The sequence below is a fragment of the Salvelinus namaycush genome, chromosome 1, assembly GCF_016432855.1.
Source record: "Salvelinus namaycush isolate Seneca chromosome 1, SaNama_1.0, whole genome shotgun sequence".
In the NCBI taxonomy this organism is placed as follows: Eukaryota; Metazoa; Chordata; class Actinopteri; order Salmoniformes; family Salmonidae; genus Salvelinus; species Salvelinus namaycush.
This window is the reverse complement of record NC_052307.1, coordinates 70,167,000-70,192,843: the sequence shown is the minus strand read 5'-3', so window position 1 is coordinate 70,192,843 and position 25,844 is coordinate 70,167,000. Positions and strand designations below refer to the sequence as shown.

The 25,844-nt window shown below is 41.2% G+C and overlaps 2 protein-coding genes across 3 annotated transcripts in view; one reads left to right on the top strand and one right to left on the bottom strand.

Moving 5' to 3' along the window:
• LOC120048085 (transcription initiation factor TFIID subunit 4-like) overlaps positions 1 to 15,888 on the bottom strand; it is an 87,801-nt gene extending 71,913 nt beyond the window's left edge. The window contains exons 1-2 of the mRNA XM_038993787.1: positions 14,598 to 15,888; positions 6,424 to 6,596 (exon numbers count right to left, since the gene is read on the bottom strand). Of these exons, the coding sequence (XP_038849715.1) occupies positions 6,424 to 6,596; positions 14,598 to 15,885 (1,461 nt within the window). The 5' untranslated portion in view covers positions 15,886 to 15,888. The remainder of the gene's footprint in view (positions 1 to 6,423; positions 6,597 to 14,597) is intronic.
• An 856-nt stretch (positions 15,889 to 16,744) lies between these two features.
• On the top strand, positions 16,745 to 24,115 carry LOC120048078 (protein LSM14 homolog A-like). 2 transcript variants are annotated; one of them, XM_038993775.1, is made up of 9 exons: positions 16,745 to 17,038; positions 17,634 to 17,797; positions 17,902 to 18,049; positions 19,374 to 19,562; positions 19,811 to 19,885; positions 20,085 to 20,264; positions 20,437 to 20,608; positions 20,744 to 21,023; positions 21,277 to 24,115. In XM_038993775.1, the coding sequence occupies exons 1-9, from the start codon at positions 16,918 to 16,920 to the stop codon at positions 21,295 to 21,297; spliced, it is 1,350 nt and encodes a 449-aa protein (XP_038849703.1). In that variant the 5' UTR covers positions 16,745 to 16,917; the 3' UTR covers positions 21,298 to 24,115. The 2 variants fall into 2 exon arrangements, with proteins under 2 accessions (XP_038849703.1, XP_038849700.1); XM_038993772.1 differs by having other exon boundaries at positions 21,274 to 24,115.
• The last annotated feature ends 1,729 nt before the right edge of the window (positions 24,116 to 25,844 follow it).

Genomic DNA, 25,844 nt, shown 5'->3' with positions numbered 1-25,844 from the left:
GTCGACCTCTATAAAAAAATATATAAAAAAAAATAAAACACACACACACACACACACACACACACACACACACACACACACACACACACACACACACACACACACACACACACACACACACACACACACACACACACACACACACACACACACACACACACACACGAGAGAGGGAAGAAGGGAGACAGGAAAAGGGGGAATGAAGAGGGGAAAGGGCTTAGATGAAGAGGGCTCCTCCCTCCAAGTCTATCCTTAGCTTCGTTTTGTGGGCTCAAAGAATGTGCAGTTAGGTGGGAAGAGAATGGGTCTCACGAGGGGGGAAGAGCAGGGGAGTGCATCGCCCTGCCAGCCATACCTTCATAACACATTTCTCATTCACCAGCTAAAGCGTTGTTAGCTTTTTAAGCCAATCAGGCAGTTAGATGATGAATGATTTAACACTTGTCGAAGGAAGGAGCTTGGCTCGGAATGCCTTCCGTTTTCCCTCACGGTCACAGGAGAGACAGACAGCCTGACAGAGAGGAGAGGAGCACCGGGAATAGACCCCATTCCCTTTCATATTCCAGCTCCTCTTCTTTTCATGTGTTGATGTTTATGTCAATGCTGGCAGCTCACTAATCTGCTATCAGTGACAGTGTTGAACCTTCGATTCACTCTGAACCTAAATCACTATCACAACCAACTCTGCAATACCTTGTTACAGTGTTTATATCAGGATGAGCAGGTAGGAAGAAGGATAACAAGTTCAACAACTCAAAGATAACCGTCTTAATTTCTACGGCTCATGTGAAAATAAGTCTGAGCCTACTGGTACCAGTGTCTAGTGGTGCTGAGTCCTCCAGTAACAAACACATACTTAGGTTATTACAAAAATGCATTGCAACATTGTGAACATTGAACATTGTGCAAGGATAATATTTAGTTTTTTAAAAATTACTTTTACTTTCTTTCTTGATACATATATATGTTTTGTGTTTTAATGCACTGCTCAACATACTCACACTGTATTGTCCTCATCCTGTCACCATGCCTGTTTTATTTGCTTCATTCATTGTAATAATTGTTTGTATTTGCAATTACCATTTACATTGTAATTGTAACGTATATATTGTAATTGTAACGTATATATTTTTAATAATTCTATAATGCTATAATTTTTCAAATGAGTAACAATTTACTGACTTGCAATCACACAGAATTAGAGGCTAAATACTGGCATAATGACACCCAATGGTAATCAAAGGAAGTGCAATGCATTTTTGTTCAGCTGAATTATGCAAGTCAAGGAAATGCTTCCCCCTGGTGGTGTTTATATGTTATTGTTTGCAGGTACCAGACAGGATATTTATTTTATTTTTATTTCACCTTTATTTAACCAGGTAGGTGACGAATATGAAGCGAGGGCCAGCCAACGAGAGCATACAGGTCCCAGTGGTGGGTAGTATATGGGGCTTTGGTGACAAAACCCCCCTGGTATCTCATTTCAGTTCGTCAAATTGCCATTCTACCAACCCTTTCTGTTCAAAGTAGACACTTTGACAACAGAGTATACAAAATCAACTTTTGTCAAGCACAGTCAAGTTCAGCAGACACATCTACTGACAAGTTGTCCAACAAGAGTTGTGAAACATGTTAGTCCTCCTACCACATTCTGGATTCAATACAATAAAGCTTCACAATGAATCAGAGGCGACAAAAAAATGAGCTGCCTGTTTGGCATGTTATTTTAGCATTAAGACGTGTCACATATCAATTTGCAAACAATGCAAAAAAATATATAACAAATTAATAAAGCTGCATACAAACATGGTCTCTTTTTTGCTTTCTTGAGTAAGGCAGCTCCAAAGTGCAGGTGTTTCAGCCTAGCTCAGCGCTTTCTGTGGTGGAAGGGCAGCCAGCGGAAAATACAGAGCGTAGGCGTTGGTAATCTTCTCTAGTTGCGCCAGGATTGGCTCAGTGTTCTGTCACTCATGGGGACACTACGTCACCGCAGAATCTACAGGGTGAGCTAGGCAGTTCAAGCCCCCTTGAATGCTGACATAGATTTACATGATGAAGTGCCCATCCAAGAAGGCTCAAGGTCATTGGCCACAGATAAAATTACGTCAAATCACGTTATACTGTATCTACCGTAGCTTTGATTGGACTGATCATGTCAACATCATACTTTCAAAATCTTAGCTGGCAAGCTAGACAAGCAGTCATCATCATGAATCACGTCGACAATCTACTGGCAAATCCTTTTCAATCATTGTCATATGAAGAGGAATTATAGATAAAATGTATCGGTGCTTATCGGCCATTGGACATAAACATTACACAACAAGTTAGAAATCGCAAATTCAATAATGAGTGGTTTGTAAGAAATCAGTGAATACCTGCAAGCGTTGAAAATAAATTACTATTTTGCTTCCCCTGCCTGCTATTCGGTGGAGAGGGTGTGTGGTCCAAGTCTGGGTTTAAGGGTCTAATTTCCAAGCTTAAAAAAATTAACATTCACACGCATGGGCCAGAAGAGGTTGAATACATTGGTCATGCTGTCAATTCAGCAGCATGACTTCTGCCGCGTTCAAAACAACTGGAAACTCGGAACTGGGAAATCTCAGATGTCAGTGAGTTCAAGACAACTGGGAACTCAGAAAAAAACGAGCTCAGACTGGGAAAATATATTTTCAACGGTCATCCAACTCGGAATTCCAGTCGGGAACTTGGGTCTCTTTCTAGAGATCCGACCTGAAAATCACTGACGTAATGATTCAACCTTGTTTTTTTCCCTCGAGTTCCCAGTTGTCTTGACAGCACCATAAATCCAGAGAATGCCAGACTTTGATAACAAAGTTGTATGACAAAATTTGCCCACAAGAAGGACCGCTGCGCCACCTTCCTGTTCAAGTGAGCAGCACAACAATGGTGAGTCCAAAAATGTCTTGTATGCTGCTGCATAAATTATGTAATATGCCAGGGAGATATGTATACTGTAGCTAAGAAAGTAATACTTAGTCTATGTTATGTAGTAAGCTGCTAGCAGACAGTGTGCCTCACTCTAATACTTTGGTCCCTTCCCCCTCATAACTGGTGGTTCACATGTAGCCTATAGCCTGTCTTAGAGAAATATCATTGAATGTTGTAAGAGATTTCATTGTCTGCTTATATGCCCCCTTTATTTATCCTACGGTTCTGACTTGGTGTACAGGGAGAATACTGTAAGAAAGGCCTACGTTCTGAATTCTGACGCTGTACATTTCAAAAGTGCTGAACAAATAGTTATATTGACTATGTTCGTCTTAGCTCGCTCATTAATGTCTTAATCGAAATAACAGATTGCCTCTTATCCGCTTATCATTCCCTTATGCCATAGCTTGTACATCTCAATTGTCAGTAGAAACCACATTTGTTTATGCAAGTCAGCCATATCAGCTTCACTACCATTCAAAAGTTTGGGGTCACATAGAAATGTCCTTGTTTTTATAAGAAAAACAATTTTTTTGTCCATTAAAATAACATCAAATTGATCAGAAATACAGTGTAGACATTGTTCATGTCGTAAATGACTATTGTAGCTGGAAACGGCTGATTTTTTATGGAATATCTACAGTTGAAGTCGGAAGTTTACATACACCTTAGCCAAATTCATTTAAACTCAGTTTTTCACAATTCCTGACATTTAATCTTACAAAAAATTCCCTGTCTTAGGTCAGTTAGGAACACCACTTTATTTTAAGAATGTGAAATGTCAGAATAATAATAATAGTAGAGAAAATTATTTATTTCAGCTTTTATTTCTTTCATCACATTCCCATTGGGTCAGAAGTTTACATACACTCAATTAATATTTGGTAGCATTGCCTTTAAATTGTTTAACTTGGGTCAAATGTTTCAAGTACCCTTCCACAAGCTTCCCACAATAAGTTGGGTGAATTTTGGCCCATTCCTCCTGACAGAGCTGGTGTAACTGAGTCAGGTTTGTAGGCCTCCTTGCTCGCACACGCTTTTTTTAGTTCTGCCCACAAATTTTCTATAGGATTGAGGCCAGGGCTTTGTGATGGCCACTAAAATACCTTGACTTTGTTGTCCTTAAGCCATTTTGCCACAACTTTGGAAGTATGCTTTGGGTCATTGTCCATTTTAAGACCCACTTGCGACCAAGCTTTAACTTCCTGACTGATGTCTTGAGATGTTGCTTCAATATATCCACATCATTTTCCTCCTCATGATGCAATCTATTTTGTGAAGTGCACCAGTCCCTCCTGCAGCAAAGCGCCCCCACAACATGATGCTGCCACCCCTGTGCTTCATGGTTGGGATGGTGTTCTTCAGCTTGCAAGACTCCCCCTTTTTCCTCTTAACATAACGATGGTCATTATGGCCAGACAGTTCTATTACCCGCAAAACACCAGTCTCAATGTCAACAGTGAAGAGGCGACTCCGGGATGCTGGCCATCTAGGCAGAGTTCCTCTGTCCAGTGTCTGTGTTCTTTTGCCCATCTTAATATTTTATTTTTATTGGCCAGTCTAAGATATGGCTTTTTCTTTGCAACTCTGCCTAGAAGGCCAGCATCCCGGAGTCGGCTCTTCACTGTTGACGTTGAGACTGGTGTTTTGCGGGTACTATTTAATGAAGCTGCCAGTTGAGGACTTGTGAGGCATCTGTTTCTCAAACTTGACACTTTAATGTACTTGTCCTTTTACTCAGTTGTGCACCGGGGCCTCCCACTCCTCTTTCTATTCTGGTTAGAGCCAGTTTGCGCTGTTCTGTGAAGGGAGTAGTACACAGCGTTGTACCCAATCTTCAGTTTCTTGGCAATTTCTCGCATGGAATAGCCTCCATTTCTCAGAACAAGAATAGACTGACGTGTTTCAGAAGGTTCTTTGTTTCTGGACATTTTGAGCCTGTAATTGAACCCACAAATGCTGATGCTCCAGATACTCAACTAGTCTAATGAAGGCCAGTTTTATTGCTTCTTTAATCAGAACAACAGCCTTCAGCTGTGCTAACATAATTGCAAAAGAGTTTTCTAATGATCAATTAGCCTTTTAAAATTATAAACTTGGATTAGCTAACACAATGTGCCATTGGAACACAGGAGTGATGGTTGCTGATAATGGGCCTCTGTACACCTATGTAGATATTCCATTAAAAATCTGCCCGTTTCCAGCTACAATCGTCATTTACAACATTAACAATGTCTACACTGTATTTCTGATCAATTCAATGTTATTTTAATGGACAAAAAATTTGCTTTTCTTTCAAAAACAAGGACATTTCTAAGTGACCCCAAACTTTTGAACAGTAGTGTATGTTTTTTTAAATGGCAGTAAATGAGGCTGAATGAACTGTTTCGTTTCCCAGACAAGGCTCCGCTGATGGTGTAGCGGTGTTAAGGATTCATGAAGCTGAAAAGAAAGCTCTGCTGTTGGGACAGCTTTATGTAGGACCTAACAGTTTGTGTGCACCATTTGTCACCATTGTAGTGCAATTCATGTATTGTTTAGTGTTGTGTTGTGTAGTGGCTTTGCTGGCATACAAAAAATAAATTAAATAAATTTGTCCCACCAGGATTTACATGTTAAAATCGCCACTGCAATTAATAATGTTTCCACAGTTGATAATAAGCAAATTTCTATGAAATATTTAGCAGCTCTTTAATTTATGAAAATAGGAGACCCAGAAGAGTCATTAAAATAAGGATCTTAATCCAGATCTACTGCTCTATCAAAATAATACTATATAATTACACATAAAAACACAATACTAAAGTCAAATATTTATGTCAAATACAGACCAGTCTGGATAAAAGCTCGATTTAAAAAAAAGAGCTGACAAATGTAACATGTCTAAACTGATATAATGTAAGTCAGGTAGATTATATTTTGTTTACTAGTTTCAGCTGACAGTTTACACTATACGCATACAAATACAATGTTGTTACTACAGCAATTACAGTTACCAGAAGGACATAATGTGAAGTGTTACGACAACCATAAATCTATTCCAATTGTCTCAGAGGCTTCAGTAATGTAAAGTGAGACTACAGAGAGACAGCTGGGTGGCAGGCTATAACCACTTCATCTCTTTTGATATCCTCAGGGAATGTGTCTGCATACATCTGACAGTCAAATTCTTTACTACTATACCGAATGGTAAAACCTAGCTACCTAAAGCAGCCCAGTGTGTAGATTAGTCTTCTATGAAATAGATTACCTCTTCAACATCCTATGCAATACAGGCCTTTCCATCATAAGGAATATCAAATGATGAGTTTCCCAAAAGCCAGAGGCTATATACATTCAGCAACTGTATTTTTCAATGTAATGAACTAAATCCATATTTTTGAATCAATATATCCCTCTGTGTAACTGATTCACATAACAACTAAGGGCATGTCACACTGTGGTAGTGACAGTGGGGGTAGTAACTCTTACCTGTGGGGTAGTTGCTCTGAAGGTGGCCCCTGCAGTGGGGGTGGCAGTTCGGGGGGAGATGTTGTTCTGGGCCTGGGCCTGGGCCTGGGCCTGGGCTTGGGCCTGTGCCTGGGCAAGGGCCTGCTGTGGGACCATCACCAGCTGACCCATCTCAGTGCGCACCAACACCATTCCTAGAGGGCAGACAGAGCAATCACACACAATATACTCAGTCAAAGTCAATATACTGACCTAAAAGGCACCTGGGCTGGCTGTCAATGAAATGCACCTATTTCAGTCACATAGTGACCCTAGAAAGTGACAAGGAGACCAGTGACAAGGAGATCACGTTGGATTTATGAAACAGTAGAATCAATTCTGATGTCCAATCTGATTTCTTAATGCCATATTCAATCTGCCCATGAGAGCAGTACATTCCATTTACATCAGCATCAAATAGAATGAGAAATGATAGAGCTTTTATTACACAGTGTATCTGTTACTGAACATAAATGCCTCAAACAGATTTCCATAAACCTCCTCTAAATTAACTCAGAGACTCATAAAAAATGTAACTATATTATACTAAAAAAAATTCGCTAACACACAAAAGCTACTTTAATCATTGAACATTTTGTGTAGGCTAATGGGTATGCTATAAGAGTAATGTCCAGACACAAGTAGACCCTATGTGACTTAAATGTGTAGATCTCTGCGGAGGAACAACTGAAACTGCAACATACCACCCTGCATCTCCCTGCTGGTTTGCCTCTGAAGCTAAGCAGCGTTGGTCCTGGTCAGTCCCTGGATGGGATACCAGATAGTGTTGGAGGGCTGGTAAGAGGCACTCTTTCCTCTGGTCTTAAAAATATCCCAATGCCCCAGGACAGTGATTTGGGACATTGCCCTGTGTAGGGTGCAGAATTTTGGATGGGACGTTAAACAGATGTCCTGACTCTCTGCCTGCGTTTACACAGGAAGCTCCATTCTGAAATGCTTTCCACTAATTGGTATTTTGACCAATCACATCAGATCCTTTCACATCAAGTTCCTCTAAGGCAGGGTTCCCCAAACTCGGTCCTGGGGCCCCCCAGGTGCACGTTGTGGTTTTTGCCCTAGCACTACACAGCTGATTCAAATAACCAACTCATTCAACGTCAAGCTTTGATTATTTGAATAAGCTGTGTAGTGCTAGGGCAAAAAACAAAACGGGAGGGAGGACTTTGGGAAATCCTGCTCTAAAGAATGAACGTGTCCAGATCCTCAAAGTAATACAGATACACCATTGAGAGCATCTTGACTGGCTGCATCACCACTTGGTACGGCAACTGTACGGCAACTGCATGGCACCTGACCGCAAGGCGCTACAGAGGGTGGTGAGTAAGGCCTTGTACATCACTGGGGGCGAGCTGCCATCCAGGACCTCTATTCCAGGCGTTGTCAGAGGAAAGCCCAAAAATGTTTCAAAGATTCCAGCCACCCAAGCCATAGACTGTTCTCTCTGCTATAGTACAGCACAGCAAGCAGTACCAATGCACCAAGTCTGGAAACAACAGGAACCTGAAGAGCTTCTATTCCCAAACCATAAGTCTGCTAAATAGCTAATCAAATGGATACTCAGACTATCTGCATTGACCCTTTTAGCACTAACTCTCTTGCACTCTACGCACACACACTGGACTCTACCCACACACTCATACATACTGTACCTACACCCCAACACACACATACACTACATAATTACAGCCTGAATTTAAAATACAGTAGATTCAATTTAGATGTTTTGTTACTGGCCTACAAGCAATACCCCATAATGTCAAAGTGGAATTATGTTTTTCTAAATGTTACAAATTAATAAAAAATGAAAAGCTGAAATTTCTTGAGTCAATAAGTGTTCAACCCCTTTGTTATGGCAAGCCTAAATAAATTCTGGAGTAAAAATGTGCTTAAGAAGTCACATAATAAGTTGCATGGACTCACTCTGTGTTCAATAATAGTGTTTAACATGATTTTTTATGACTACCTCATCTCTGTACCCATGCATACAATTATCTGTAAGGTCCCTCAGTCGAGCAGTGCATTTCAAACACAGATTCAACAACAAAGACCTGGGAGGTTTTCCAATGCCTCGCAAAGAACTGCACCTATTGGTAGATGTGTAAAGATTTTAAAAAAGCAGACATTGAATATCCCTTTGAGCATGGTGAAGTTATTAACTACACTTTGGATGGTGTATCAATACACCCACTCACAAAGATACAGGCGTCCTTCCTAACTCAGTTAATGGAGAGGAAGGAAACTGCTCAGGGATTTCACCATGAGGCCAAAGCAGATGTTAAAACAGTTAAAGTTGAATGGCTGTGATGGCAGAAAACTGAGGATGAACCAACAAGATTGTAGTTACTCCACAATACTAACCTAATTGACAGAGTGAAAATAAGGAAGCCTGTACATCAGAGGAGGCTGATGGGAGGAGCTAAAAAAGGACGGGCTCATTGTAATGTCTAGAATTGAATAAATGAAATGGCGTCAAACATGTGGTTTCCATTTGGTTGATGTGTTTGATACCGTTCCATCAACTCCATTCCAGTCTTTATGGTGAGCCCGTCCTCCTTTAGTTCCTCCTAACAGCCTCCTCTGAAGTACATAATACAAATATTCCAAAACTTGCATCCTGTTTGCAACAAGGCACTAAACTAATACTGCAAAAAATGTGGCAAAGCAATTCACTTTTTGTCCTGTATACAAAGTGTTGTGTTTGGGGCAAATCCAATAGTAATGTGTTCTGAGTACCACTCTCCATATTTTCAAGCATAGTGGTGGCTGCATCGTGTTATGGGTCTGCTTGTAATCATTAAGGACAGGGGAGTTTTTCAGGATAAAACAGAAACGGAAAGGAGATAAGCACAGGGAAAATCCTAGAGGAAAACCTGGTTTAGTCTGCTTTCCATCAGACACTTTTCACAAGGAGAATAACCTAAAACACAATGCCAAATCTACACTGAAGCTACTTACCAAGAAGACAGTGAATGTTCCCGAGTGACAGTTTTGACTTATCTATTTGAAAGTCTATGGTAAGACCTGAAAATGGTTGTCTAGCAATGATCAACAATCAATTTGACAGAGCTCGAAGAATTTCAAAAAGAATACTGTGCAAATGTTGCACAATCCAGGTGTGGAAAGCTCTTAGAGACTTACCTAGAAAGACTCACAGCTGTAATCTCTACCAAAGCTGCTTCTACAAAGTATTTAAATGAGATATTTCTGTATTTCATTTTCAATACATTTGCTACAATTTCTAAAACATGTATTCACTTTGTCATTATGAGGTATTGTGTGTAGATGGGTGAGAAGTCTTCTTTTTTAAATCCATTTTGAATTCAGGCTGTAACACAACAAAATGTGGAAAAAGTCAAAGGGTGTGATTAGTTTCTGAAGGCACTGAATAGTCACCTCAACTACGTCGTACCCCTGCACATCGACTCGGTATTGGTACTCCATGTATATAGTAGCAATGTTATTTTAACTCTTTATTTAAACATTTTATTCACTGTTTATTCATTCCTTGTGTCAGTATTTGTAATTTTATCTTTAACTTTGTTGTTGGAAAAGATCTGTAAGCATTGCACTGTTAGTCTACACCTGATGTTTACAAAGTATGTGACAAATACAATTTTATTTGACATCAAATATTTTTCAGAGCTGATCTGATTAGTCAACATACCAAAATATCTGAATTAGGCTGCCTGTGTAAACGCCACCTCCATGGTCAGTAAAGATCCCATGGCTCTTATCATAAAAGTAGGGGTGTTAACCCCAGCGTCCTGGCTAAATTCCCAATCTGGCCCTCATACCATCATGGCCACCTAATCATCCCCCCTCCTCTGTAACTATTCCACAGGTTGTTGCCGTAAATGAGAATGTGTTCTCAGTCAACTTACCTGGTAAAATAAGGTTGAATAACATAACCAAATAGTCTCTTAAACAGCACATGTTGCATGTGATCGGTCCCCTTCACTGTTCTGAGCCTGTCTGCACAGCCTCATAGACAAGTGCTTACTCATTCAAACCCCAGAGTTAGAAAAACAGATCAGATGAACTTGCTAAACAACAGGTGAACTTCAACTTGCCACCTTCAACTCATAAACAAGTAACCTCAATTGAATCCTCTGAAAGCAGGCAATCAGAACACTAAGTCCTTTAGACACAACCTCAATCTCAGTCATAAAAGTGAGCCTCAAATCATCAGAGCATGACTGGCTCATTGTTTTTAAATGCACACAGCATGGATTCATTCAGACTGTTCATTTAGCGCTTGCAAACACATAGAGACTTAATCATGCGCCACGCTGAGCGCATATGCAGCACTCACAGTGGATTGTCTTCAGGCATGTATTGGTGAGATGAGATGCAATATGGTCTAGCGGTTGAGAAATGCTCATAAACTCATGAATTGCCAGACAGTGATATGCTCTGGGCCAGGAGTTCCCTGCACTCCATGAAACGTCTCTTCTCCATTTAACTGAGGTTTGAATGATTCTGCAAATCAGAATATATCATATCAGAGGTATGCATATCCTGCTATTTGTTTATTTTAAAATGTGTAACTTTGAGAGTATTATATGACAGTGGTAAGTCTAATCTCCACTAGAGCTGGGCGATATGGACAAAAATCCGTATTGCGATAAATTGCCTGAATTGATGCAATAACGATAAATAAAACTATAAGTTTATAACATTAAGGTGCACCAGTTTTTTTTATTATCCTTTAAACTACTAGTTTGATGGTTGTAGCCATCAATTGTCCCATTAACAATCACCCATATTAGTAAAATTATTTCATTTCAAACTTCACATTTCTCTAATATAGGCTACTTATCGTAATGAACAATATCAGCAAAATGCCTGCGATAAGTGATCAGTATTGTCGGTGTCGATAATTTATTTTATTTTTTTTCATGGGTGCACCTCAGCCACGCTCAAGGTCCTAAATGATATCATAACCGCCATCGATAAAAGACAGTACTGTGCAGCCGTCTTCATCAACCTGGCCAAGGCTTTCGACTCTGTTAATCACCTCATTCTTATCGGCAGACTCAATAGCCTTGGCTTCTCAAATGACTGCCTCGCCTCGTTCACAAACTACTTCTCAGATAGAGTTCAGTGTGTCAAATCGGAGGGCCTGTTGTCCGGACCTTTGGCAGTCTCTATGGGTGTGCCACAGTGTTCAATTCTCGGGCCGACTCTTTTCTCTGTATATATCAATGATGTCCCTCTTGCTGCTGGTGATTCTCTGATCCACCTCTACGCAGACGACACCATTCTGTATGCACCTGGCCCTTCTTTGGACACTGTGTTAACAAACCTCCAAACGAGCTTCAACACCATACAACACTCCTTCAGTGGCCTCGAACTGCTTTTAAATACCAGTAAAACTAAGTGCATGCTCTTCAACCGATCACTGCCCGCACCCTCCCGCCCGACTAGCATCACTACTCTGGACGGTTCTGACCTAGAATATGTGGAGAACTACAAATACCTAGGTGTCTGGCTACTGTAAACTCTCCTTCCAGACTCACATTAAGCATCTCCAATCCAAAATTAAATCTAGAATCTGCTTCCTATTTCGCAACAAAGCCTCCTTCACTCATGCCGCCAAACATATCCTCGTAAAACTGACCATCCTACCAATCCTTGACTTCGGCGATGTAATTTACAAAATAGCCCCCAACACTCTACTCAGCAAACTGGATGTAGTCTATCACAGTGCCATCCATTTTATCACCAAAAGTCCCAGATACTACCCACCACTGCGACCTGTATGCTCTCATTGGCTGGCCCTCACTACGTATCCGTCGCCAAACCCACTGGCTCCAGGTCATCTATAAGTGTTTGCTAGGTAAAGCCCCGCCTTATCTCAGCTCACTGGTCACCATTGCAACACCCACCCATAGCACACTCCAGCAGGTATATTTCACTGGTCATCCCCAAAGCCAACACTTCCTTTGGCCGTCATTCCTTCCAGTTCTCTGCTGCCAATGACTGGAACGAATTGCAAAAATCTCTGAAGCTGGAGTCTTATATCTCCCTCCCTAACTTTAAGCATTAGCTGTCTGAGCAGCTTACCAATCACTGTACCTGTACACAGCACACCCGTCTACCTCATCCCCATATTATTACTTACCCTCTTGCTCTTTTGCACCCAAGTATCTCTTCTTGCACATTCATAATCTGCACATCTATCACTCCAGTATTAATGCTAAATTGTAATCATTGTACATAGATGTTTCTATTTTTCTTTTCTTTTGTGTTATTGACTGTATGTTTGTTTATGTGTAACTCTGTGTTGTTATTTTTGTCACACTGCTTTGCTTTATCTTGGCCAGGTCGCAGTTGTAAATGAGAACTTGTTCTCAACTGGCCTACCTGGTTAAATAAAGGTGAAGTAAAAAAAATAAAAAAAAAAGTAAAAAATAATGAGTGCATACAAAATGCAGGAGTAGGCCTATCCGTCTGCTGGGCCAACACAGTGATATTGTTTCTTTAAGAACTTCAGTGGCTCTTTCACATGCAGCTCATGGTAACAACTTTGAGAGATGAATACCAACAGAGGAGATCATGTCTGGTGTGTTTTCTATGTCCTGCCACTTCATTAAACTTGCCCATTGGCAAAATATGTACATGCTTGTGATGTCAGAAAAGTCATTTGATTGGGTGATATCAAACAGATTTGTGGAACTTTCTTAGAACTGGAATGATGCATGCCATTGTGTACTGTGTTCCGTCATATTGTCAATGCCATTGAAATATACTGTATATTATATTCAGTATACCAGTAGGCATTGTTGTCACCATACCAACTGAGCAGCGAACATTTTGCTCACATGCAGTCTTGGTTGTGATCTTTGTGTTGTGTTGATAATGGGTGTCATGAATCATGTAATAACTTTATTCAATTTCAGATATTTCTTCAACATTATACAGAATTAACCTAAAATCAATACAGATGTAAAGGATATTTTTATATATATTTTTTTTTACAACCAAATCTATTTTTTTTTTAATGGAAATTGGATGTTACAGGGTCCAGACAACTTTTTTTGTGATTTCACATGTTTGAGAAACTTACCCCCAACAACAAATCACTTCCTCAACCATTTTGTGTAATATGGGGCCCCCGAAAAAGCATGACCAAAGGCTCCAGAAACAAGCAAATACATCCTCTTAGAAAAAAGCTCTCAGTATAGTGACGCAGTTCTTTCGATGTTGTACACAAATTGTCATTCCAAACTTTATCCGCAATGTTATATTCCCTTTTGCACAACTCGAGCTGTTTCCCCTATCCAGCTGTTCCATTCTCCATGTAGCCTGCTGCTACAGGTAACTGCCAAAATAAAAGGAAACACCAACATAAAGCATTTTAATAGCACATTGGGACACCACGAGCCACAAGAACAGCTTCAATGTGCCTTGGCATAGATTCTACAAGGGCCTGGAACTTTCTGTGTGTAAGAACCCATGCTTTCAGTACACTTTGTATCCATCATTTACTCAAGTGTTTCCTTTATTTTGGCGGTTACTTGTAAATTGGACGGAGATGTATCTCCCGAGTCACAACAAAGCGTCTATAATGTTGCGGACAAAGTTCGGAATGGCACAATTTCATATGTAAAACATCTAAAGCTCGGCATCACTACTGACAAAAAAGGACACATTTGTTTTTGGAGCCTTTGTTCGTGTTTTTTCAGGGCCCCTATACTACACAACGAGGAGAAGAGATTAGCTGTTTGGGGAAAGTTTCTCAAAAACGTGAAATCACACAAAAGGTGTCTGGACCCTTTAAGATGACATTTACATAAAAAATAGAGATTTATTTGTAAAAACTACTTCTCCTTTAATCTGTATAGAATTTACAGATGTAATCTGTATTGACAGTTGTTTTATCAAATGAATGCTACTTTGCCCAAAGCACATTCAGAATCTGCTGCGTCTTTGGGAATCTTCAGGAAGTGAACAGGGAAATGAAGGAACACATCACATGTCCAGGTAATGTTTTACATTAAAGTACAGAAATGATGTAATGACAAAGCACAGGGCTCTCAAAAAGACCTGCCCAGTTTCATTGTTTTGATATGAGCAGATTTCCCCTCTCTCTGATTTGAAGAGAAGAGCAATTCATCCTTCTAACACCTTACCCGGTGGGATGGTAAACCCAGGAGGCAGTTGAATGGTCGTCTGTTGTTGTTGGGGGGGTCTGACAATCAGCTGGGGGGCTACAATCCTTTGAGCCGCTGGGACTCCCGGTCGAAGCAGAGGCTGTGTAGCTGTGGCCACAGACGGTGACGCTGGTCTTACCATTCCAACCGTTGTTGTTTGTCCAACAACATTGACTGCAGGCTTTGCCATAACATGACTTGGAGTAGTCGCCGCTGCTAGGTTGAAAACAGCAGAGGGAGAGGAAACAGAGTTTATTACGGAATTGACAACACCTAACGGACTGGACATGACTATTTTGGACTGTACGGGAGCGTCCGACTTCGCTTCAGAACCCTCTTTTTTGTGGTTCACTTGCGAAGCTGCTGCACAGGTGATCGGTCCTATCGCGCCTTGTTTAACCAAGGCCGAGACGGTAGTGCCATTTCCATTATGTGCGATGCTCGCTACAATGTGACTTGGTAGTCTTTGCAAAGCAATAGTAGGAGTCCCTTTATCCAGGGGAATCGCTGATTGAGTTGAAGAAATGCTGGAGTTAGATAAAGTGAAATTCGTTGTATTTACACAAGATGTAACGTCAACGGTCCGACTTGAGTTTGCTGCACTTGCACTGCTAATCAACGCATCAGTTCCCGCCGCAGGGGGATTATTCCTTGACGTTACCGCTCCTCCGGTACCGTTCAAACTCTGTATTCCCACGGATGCACTCCGTAACGATGCAGTTATACGTTTTCTTGGATGATCGACAATGTCTGTTGATGTCTGACCTGAAGCCAGAGCGGAACCTCGGCTGGTGCTGCTGCTGATGCTGTTGACAAGCGGATAAGTTGCTACACCACCAGATGCAGGTACTGTTGTGATAGATGATGTTCCATGTGATTGCAAACCGCTCTTGGTAGCGTTTACTCCAGTGTCTGAAGTGGTGGAAGCTTCCTCAAAGGACGGAATAGAACTCAGCGAAGAAGATGTAACAGTTTTCTCTAAGATAATTTGTTTATAGTTCATCTCCTGGTGCATCCCAGCTTTATGTTGTCCTTGTTGCTGCTGCTGTACTAGTGTAGTAACGTTACCCACTTGGGCTGGTAGCGTTTTCCCTAAGTGATGCTTTGCAGTGACTGTAGACCCAGCACCTCTGTTTTCCGACTGAGTATCTGCAGGGTTGCTTTGTCCAACAAGTTGTGACTCCAAAGAGCCCACTAAATCGCTCACAGCTTTTTCATCCACCTCAGAAAATAGCATATCTTCCAGTAGGTCTGAGGTGCTCGCCATCTTTGATCATAGATCGCTGTCTAAAAAAGTGTAAGTGAGTGAAATGCGCATGCGTGTTACTAGGCATTGTGGGAGTTAATCTGACGTCAAAGAGCCAATATTTATGTTTTTTTTTTCAAATTTCATTGATTAATAAATGTATTACTAAACAAAATACTGTAGTAAGGAAATTGTTTAGCACGTTACATTTCAGCACGTAATAAAGTGGGAGTTCTCACAGAAACTCAGAAACCTCACATTTTATTATGGCAATGAAAATAGGCTTTAGTCTGGGGGGACATCAAGTATAGAGTAGCATATGGTCCCTAGGACATATTTTATTTGTCATAGAGATTTTATTTTGACACTTGCCACAGACACGACTGGAAATACTTAGTAGTTTCCGCACCAAATAATTTCACCTTCACCTAATTTCACCTAAATGTTTTGCTTCGGCTAGCTGTGGCTGGCTGCTGGTTTGTTAGAATTGCTGGAAGGACATTTTGTTAGATGAAGAAGATTGCAACTGCACCCTTGTCTTTATTGCAGATTACAGTAAAATACATGGTACCTGTGTGGAAACTGCTTAATTAAACAAACGTTGTCTTTGTATGTATTTTTATGCATAAGGGATGAGCGAGAGAGATGGGCGATAAGGTATCCAGTGGCAGCGATGAAAACTGTACATAAACTGTAGTTGGCAGTCTCAGATCTAGGATCAGTTTGCCCTCTCCCAATCCCAGAAAGTATCCAGAAGGGAGAGTAACACAAAACTAACCTTAGATCAGTAATCTTTGAAAGGTAGCAATGATCCAGTGAAAACTCGCGATATCTACGGTTGACAGAGACGATTTCCCACCATTCTTTGCGGTGAGGCAAGGCATCATAAGAAAACGGCCATGTCGTGGTGCTAGTAAATTGGGGGAAGAACGAACAAGCAATAATCTTTGTTAGAAGTGTACAAACAGGACTAAATAAAGTAGCTAGCTACTTTCCATATACTTTTGGAAGATATATATTTATTTCCCACACTCAAATAAAAAGGAAGACGGTATGAGTGGAGGGACGCCCTACATCGGGAGTAAAATTAGCCTAATCTCGAAGGCCGAGATTCGCTATGAAGGAATTTTATACACAATTGACACCGAAAATTCGACTGTTGCTCTCGCCAAAGGTAAGCTAAAACGTATACATTGCAATCAAATAAGTCGATAAATTGAAAACACCGTTTTTTTTACTAGCAATGAGGTGCAGGCATTTAGTCTGTCACTGTCAAATTGTTCACAATGCTAGTTAGCATAGCTAGTAGCTGGCTTTGTCGAATGCGTAATCATGCGTGTGGCAGGCTAGTTTAAGTTAGCAGAGCTAATTTAACTAGCCCGTTTCACTGCAAACGCTCTGGCCTGTTTCATTCATGCTTTGTTGGTGCATTGCTTAGCTGACCGGTTTATCACTTCAGCTAACTTGCATGATTAGATAGTAAATGTTAGCGGTTAATGTGGACGGGAAATCGGCTTGATAAAATGCTAACGATGTTGACCTTAATTTGATGGCTAGAAAGTGCAAGTTAGCTAACTAGCGACAGTTCTATTGTTTCTCCAGTGGCAGCTAGTTAGCTGCCTGTTTGCACTGGTATGTGCTCACTTGCATTCTCTTTGTTTACCTCCTGCACGGCGTTATATTTTGTCAATACTAGACTGTACAATGAATGGTGGATGATCTGGCAGACAATCAATGTAATTTGTCTCTGCATTTGTTTATCCAAACAGTCCGCTCCTTTGGCACTGAGGACCGCCCTACTGACAGGCCAATTCCACCACGGGATGAAGTCTTCGAGTACATAATCTTCAGAGGGAGTGACATCAAGGACCTGACTGTTTGCGAGCCACCAAAAGCCACCAGCTCCCTGCCTCAGGACCCTGCCATTGTTCAAGTAAGCAGGACATTGATCTAGTCATGATTCATTGGCAAATGTATTTGCTGTTTACATATTTAATAGTTATGTATATGGTTGTCTTAACATTTTGTTTTCCCCAGTCCTCTATTGGATCCACCAATGCTCCACCCCCATCATTCCAGTCTGTGGGCTCATATGCACCCTTTAGCAGCAGGGCTCCTGTTCCCCCTTACAGCCAGTTTAACCCCAGCCCCCTGGTGTCCCAGCAGTTTGGAGTTGTTGGTGGAGGTTGGTACATTCATCTTGTTGATTCGCCATTCTATCATCTCTGAGATGTCTGAAATGAAGAATGATCTTGAAAGCTCTTGTATTGTCAGTGTTTAATGCAATGCTGTTGGAGCTAGTACTTTTTTCTTTAACATATCTGCCTCTGAATATCATGCAATTTTATGTTCTATGCGGTATGTTGCTTGCAGTTAACAAAAGTGGAGAACTGCACTTCTTGCGTTATTATAATCACACAACCTGCCTTCGATCATGATTCTCAGTTCCAGTGCATTACACAAGTAATTGGACAAAGGTGTCTTCTATATGGGGGAGTTGTGTTAAGAGCCCCAGAGCTCGGTCTGAACAGTAACGTGTCACTTGCGGTACGGTTTTGGAAGCATAAGGATCTTATCTTTAATATAATTGAGAAATAATAATTAAAGAAAAGGTTAGTGATACACACTTTTTTTTTTTATAGGGTTAGTGTTCCCACATGGCCATATCTCCATGTTACAGCGCGTGTTTACGGAAGACAGAGGCACCACCTGTGCTAATTAGCTATCTAGCATGCTCCAAACACCTGTGTGTAACTGTAGAAGGTTGCCAGAAATGTGACACTGAAAAATACTGTTGACTTCAACTGTCATAAAGCTGGTTAAAACAGTGTAAAGTAAGTGTATATTTTGCAGTTGTGAAATTATTTTGAAAGTAAAGGGCTTTGTTTCTAGAACCGTATTGCAATTTATAATCGATTCATGTTTAAATTTAGTATTTGGGGCTCCCGAGTGGAGCAGAGGTGTAAGGCGCTGCATGAGTGCTAGAGGTGTTACTACGGTCCCGGCTTCATATGTGCCACAACCGGCCGTGGTCTGGAGTCCCATAGGACCGCTCGCAATTGGCCCAGCGTCATCCGGGTTAGGGGAGGGTTTGGCCAGTGGGGCTTTACTTGACTCATCGCACTCTAGCGACTCTTTGTGGTGGGCCGGGTGCCTACATGCTCACCACCGATGCCAGTTGAACTGTGTTTCCTCCGACACATTGGTGCGGCTAGCTTCCGGGTTAAGCTGGCGGGTGTTAAGGAGCGCGGTTAGGTGGCATTTCGGTGGACGCATGACTTTACTTCTCCCGAGCCCATTGGGGAGCTGCAGCGATGAACCAAGATCGAATAACTGGGGAGAAAAAGGGGGTAAAATAATATATATATATATATTATTGCTTATTTGGCTGTGTTGGCTGCCAGAGCCAGTCTACCTTTGAATATATCATATAATGTCCTTGGACCTTAAAGAGTAAAGGTAGGCTCCTTAAGAGTACATCTTGGGCTAACCCCTGCCTTGTCCTCTAGGTCGCACCAGCCCCCAGCTGGACACTCTGAGGAAGAGCCCTTCCCTGGAGCAGGCAGTGCAGACTTCCCCCACCACTGCCCCTGCTACACCTGCACCAGTGGGACAAAGGAACCCAGCTGGCCCATCAGCCAGGCCCATCACTACCCCGGGCAACCAGAAGCCTCCAGACATCCTGGAACAGAGGAGGGGTGAGGCTGGCAGGGGAGGCTGTAGCCAGGCTTGGCCTGAGCGTCCACAATACACTGCTGTCACACAGACTAGTCTACATTGCCTGTTTAGAACAATTGCTTGATTGCCTGTTTAGAACAATTGCTTGATTGCCTATCTCTCTAAGTGAAGCACCTGGCCATATGGCTTTCTAGTTTAGAATATTGTTGCTCTTGACTGATATTCCAAAATAATTGCGAGTTTGGTCCTTTTATTTTGTGCTGTTCAGGCCCTGAGGTTCAGAAAATACCCAGACCAGATTCTGAGCAAGGTGGTGGCGACAACCGGAATAACCGTCAATGTGGTGAGTTGGTTCTCATGAAATACCAGTGTACTTGTTAACCTGTTCAAGCTCTCGCCATAGCTTCTGTTGTACACTGCCTTACTGGTGTTAATGTGCCCACGTTTTTCTTTCGAGATAAAATCTATACGGATTCAAATAAAATATAATTTAAATGCTGCTTTGCTATTGTTTGTCTGACTCTGCTGTCTTGTCTTCCCAGCCGGTGGTCCTCCCTCTCAGCGCCGTGGTCGTGGAGGTGGTCACCGTGGAAGAGGCCGCTTCAACCCACACAGAGACGGTCCCATGAAGTTTGATCAAGACTTTGACTTTGAGACTGCCAACGCTCAGTTCAACAAGGAGGAGATTGAAAAAGAGTTTCAGAGCAAACTCAAACTGAAAGGTATTATTATAGAATGTTCCATGCAGCAGTAATGGCATGGCCTAGCCTGGGTTCCTACCTAAATTCCCAAGCTGCCACTGTTGACTTGGAACTTGTCAATGTTTTGTGTACTCTTATCTTAATCCAAGTTTAAGAAGAAAATTGTTTACCCCTTTTTAATTGTCTAACATAGACGACAAGCCTGATAAACCAGAGAAGGCTCTTAATGGAGATGAGAAGGCAGATTCTGGAGTGGAGACCCAGAACAGTGAAGGCAATGCTGAGGAAGAGGAACCTGTGGTGGCCAACGTTTACTACGACAAGACTAAGTCCTTCTTTGATAACATCTCTTCTGATGATACAAGGCATGTCCCTTTTGCTCTCAAACAATTTTTGTATTTTTACATGTACTTTGTGGTATTGATAGTGTCTCATACTAATGGAAATCAAAAGCATGTCGGTTAGTCTTTGGCATTAAAGGTCTCATTTTGTATTTACAGGAAAGCAGCTGAGCGATCTGGAGGTTCAGGATTCCCAAGAAGGCAGACTTGGGCTGAGGAGAGGAGGATGAATTCGGAGACCTTTGGCATTCCACTGAGGCACAATCGAGGCCGAGGAGGCTTCAGAGGAAGTCGTGGCGGCATGGGCTTCCGTGGGGGCAGAGGGCGTGCCATGAGCAGAGGTTCCTTTGGACCCCCTCGTGGGGCCCCACCCGGCTTCAGGGGAGGATTCCGAGGAGGCAGCAGAGGTGGCCGGGAGTTTGTTGAATATGAATACAGGGTAAATAATTCCTTACCATTTGGTTTACACCACATGTATAAAATAAAATCACATTTTTTTATTTTTATTTATTTTATATTTTATTATTCCAAAGTTAAATGTACATAAGCACACACTTGCAACAAAGGACAGGACAACCCAACATCACACTTATAATGCAAGTGAAGTTCAATATGATGCATGTCTTTGTCTCAATATTATTAAAGGCTGGATGTGTGTTCAAGTCTAAACATGTTTTGCTTTATTCCAGAAGGATAACAAAGTGGCTGCGTAGTGCACCGGAGAGATGGATCCACCAAGAATTGTAGCCCTTCATGGTCCAGAAATATTTGTCAAAAAGAATGACAACATACTCTGTAAATTTGCCACCAGCACGGGGGTTGACTGCTTGATTTCAACAGGTGTGAATGCAGTTTCTTTACCAATTTCGTTTTTTTCTCCCAAAAATACAACAAAGGATTATAATGTGCTTTTGAAAATTTGAGCATTGTTTGATATTATACAGTAATCAGAGGGACAAGAACTTGTGTAAATATCGTACTCCAGTGGAATTATTCAGTATTTTTGCATCTATTTGAGTTCCTTTCTTACTAAAATTGTATTTGATAATGTTCTGTTGTGTAAAGATGTATGCAGAAGCCCGCTGATACTGTGAGTACTTTGATCACTGAAAAATAGCTTTATTTTTTGGGATATATTCTGCAATGTACCTTAGGAGCACTAAAATCCTACATAGCCTGTCGGGTCACAATTTTTGTTTTTTATATTTTCCTAGTCTATCTTAGCCATTTATCCCGTGTTTTGACGTTCTGCTGTACTTTGCCAAGTTTCTTAAACTATTGTTTCAGTGTTCATACTAAAATGTAAATGTTCTTGGGGTACATCAAGTAGATAAGTGGTTTACATCATAGGCTCACTTTTGTTGTTGTGAAGATCCTGCTTTCAAATTAAGGTAGTCAGTTCAGACCTTTAACATAAGCTATTTATACAAGATCAGAGTAGGTCAGACATCCTGAAAACACTTTGGGTTTTGGAGCGTTTTCACTAATCGGGATAATTTGTTTTATAATTTTACTGAATATTGAATGAATGTATTTCTACTGCATCACGCTGTTATTTCTGCCCCAAAGATATTGTGTGGTTGCCACCTAACTTCTGGTTTTAGAAATGCATATGAATGATTTGATTCAGAGCTGTTGGGATGTTTTCTCTACCCCTAAGCATGCCCTGTGGTTCCCAACACCTGCTAATGCTGGTCACCAATTACAGGTCATGTTGGGAAGGACTGCGGTCTTTGATTCAGTGATTGGGTGTGCTGCACATATTTGCTCTGGAATATTTTTGTTAAATGTAGTGTTGGTGACTGTTGCCCTTTTTAGTGTAGTCGATGTAGTCAAAGGAGGCTTTTCTGCTACAATCATGGCTGAACTTGGAGCATCAGTCATTAGAAATGTCTATCTAGCCTTCTCCATCTCCCCAGCGCTTGAATATGAAATAACTGCCATGTTTTAACTAGCCGCTTAACAAGTGTCTATGGTATTAAATCATTGTTGACCTCTAAATGTTTGCCCTGCAGGAGAAGATGGCTGCTTCTGGCCTAGACTACTGTGTAACCAGATTGATTTTGTCCCCAGAATGGGACTGGGCGCATTGGGCTACTTATTGTTTGTTTCAGAACAATTTGCAATTCAACAAGTGTTACTGGTGTATGTTGACATTTTTCTAGCAGACAATCTTGCTTTACCTGATGGTCTATTGCCATGCTTGCCCCTTGTATGGTGTTGCATCTGAAACAACAATCTGGTGTGCTCAACTCTAAACAAAGATGCTGGTGTTTTTTGTTTTTCAGTCCCACTAATGCAACTTCAGTGAATAATAGTATCATTCACCAGCTGTATTGACATTGTAGTAGCCTGACACACAAGTGATTCTAACGCAAGCTTGTCCTGAAAAAAGAAATTGAGGACTGCACATCTATTTGTTGAAGTGACAATATGTTGGGGGAGAGTAAGGTCTGTATAACTTGGGAAAAATCTTCATTCAGCCATCAGAGATAATATTCTGCACAACTAGGTTTGAGTATACATACATAGATTTATTTTAAGTCCAACCGCTAAGTTTACATGAGGTTGAAGGAAACAAATTCAGTTGTTGGAAGAAGTTAGATGAAAAGTAGTGAAGTTACTCCAGGCCTTAAAACCAATCTACTAAGCTTCTGGAAGAATTCCTAGTGATCCAATTCCAGCATTTGTAATAAACCGCATCGGTGCTTTAAGCTTGCTATGTTTGTCCCTTTCCCCATGCTTGGGGAAGTCTATTGAGCACGGTCTATTGTCCAGCACTTGCAGTTTGGAGTATTGTCCATAAAATCATACCTCTTGAAGCGATTCAGATTTTTTATGGGATATTTTCTTTTTATAAGATAAAGGGATATGAACTGGATGTTGAGGCCAGCGGATAATGGGGGTGGATTTTTCAGATGTTCTCACTTTTTGTCAGTATGTTTGGGAGTGCTAGGAGGGTTATGCATTTATCTTTCTCTCAATTGACCTACAGTATGATGACAATATGTAAGATGTACTATTTGAAAACACTACAAGATAAACCTGATCTAGAACATGAAAAATGTTGGGCAGCTAGGCCAATATATCCTGTAGTTCATAAATGTGCAGTTTGACTGAATTGTTGTACAGATTGATAATACAGAGGTTTGGCAGCCTTAGCCTCGTATGAATCATCCTGATCTGTGAGCTCGTGAGATCAGGATGGCTTTTACGGGGCTATGGCAGCCTTGCCTTGTGATAAAACACAAAATAATGACTCCGGACAAGGATTATACACAGGAGCCTGGGCAGTTGCAATAACCACATCGGTGTAAGGTCCAGAGCTAATTTGAGATTTCAAACAGTACATATTACCTACATATTGCTGTAAAGTTTTGATTACATGAGTTACTCCTTCCGACCTCTGGAATAATAAAGCCAGATATTGTTTCTAAATAAAGCAGTTGAACAGCATGGTGTACTTCAAGTGGGCCGCCTTCTGCAGACAGGTTTTTACTCTATTAAAAATAAACAATTGTTCAATAGCCATCTCCTTGTTTTTATTATATTGACAAGTCGAGTTGCCTTCCAAGAATTGTGGACACTACAAGTTCTACACTACTCAGTTCACATATTTTTCTAATTTTTTGAAGAAATGTAATTATTGCCTTCTAGCAAACCTTCCAGGCTCATAGCGTTTGTGTATGTCCATGTTTTATTACTTTTTAGGGCTCTAACTTCAGTTAGTATTTGAAATATGTTTATGGTCATGGTCTTTTCTAGAAAAGGGGGAACATGTATATGTAGTTTGAAAATGTATTTGAGTTATATTTTTTATTGACATGCTTCTGTGGAAAGCATTGGGTTGACTTTTTCTGAAGTTTCAGTAGTTTGTTTACAAACATTAGATTTTGACATGGGCACGGGACGTTTTTTCACTTCGCTCACTGGCTACTTCTCGTCTTACTCCTGTCCAAAACAACCGGATAGATGAACGCGATATAGCAGGAAGCATCAATTAGCCTATCAACAGGTTAGCAGGATTCTATATCAGGGGAAGGACAAGGGACTATGGATTGAAATTGAACGGGCAAATGTTCGACTAAAATGAACGAAAATCCCTGTTTCCACTAGTTACCATAGCCACAAAGTCAGGATGGCTATATCGTAAAAATCATGAAAACAAAAATGGGGTTTTGGGTTATAATTTAAGGTTCGGGTTAGGCATAAGATTAGCAGTGTGGTTAAAATGTGGAACGCCGTTTTGGTCTTAAAGCACGTGGTCAAAACGCGATTTTTTTAATGCTATGTGTGTAAAGTAAACGGGTGCAGGCCTAAATTAACGCCTACACGCGTCAAATAAGCGCGTGCAAATGTGCTTGCAGGCGGTTTAACATGTGCTAAATAAACGGCTGCAAGCGGTCCTGCGCACATCAAGTTAACGCATACAGCTGCTAAATATACACCCACACACGCTAACTTAATGAGTTCTTTAATATGCAAATTTTACTAGCCAATTTCCCTAGCTTCTCCTTTCAAACAGATTTCACAGTTTGAAGGAACTTCCTTTTCCACTGCAAACAGAGTTTGAACCTTTACAAGGTAACGGTTTTGTCTGAAATTTGTTACTGAATCGTGAAGTTTATCAGCTAGTTTACAGTGGAAGGATCGGTTTCTCATCACTGGCTATAAAATGCAGCTAACATTAATCTAGTGTAACAGTATAGCTTTAGACCGTCCCCTCGCCCGGACACAGGCGTGAACCAGGGACCCTCTGCACACATCAACAACAGACACCCACAAAGCATCGTTACCCATCGCTCCACAAAAGCCACGGTCCTTGCAGAGCAAGGGGAACCACTACTTCTAGGTTTCAGAGCAAGTGACGTAACTGATTGAAACGCTATTAGCGCGTACCCGCTAACTAGCTAGCCATTTCACATCCGTTACACTAGCACCAGGATCAGCAGTGCTTAGCATAAGCTAAATCAGATACTTGCTAGCTAATTTAGCTAACGCCGGTAGCCTCGAACCCCGGCCATATTATATTTACATTTAAGTCATTTAGCAGACGCTCTTATCCAGAGCGACTTACAAGTACATACATTCATACTTTTTTGTACTGGTCCCCCGTGGGAATCGAACCCACAACCCTGGCGTTGCAAGCGCCATGCTCTACCAACTGAGCCACACGGGGCTCCAGACAGCCCACTCCCCCTGTCTCCCTCCCTGTGTCACCGCGTGATTCCCCGGGACAGGTAATGACCGGACTAGATCA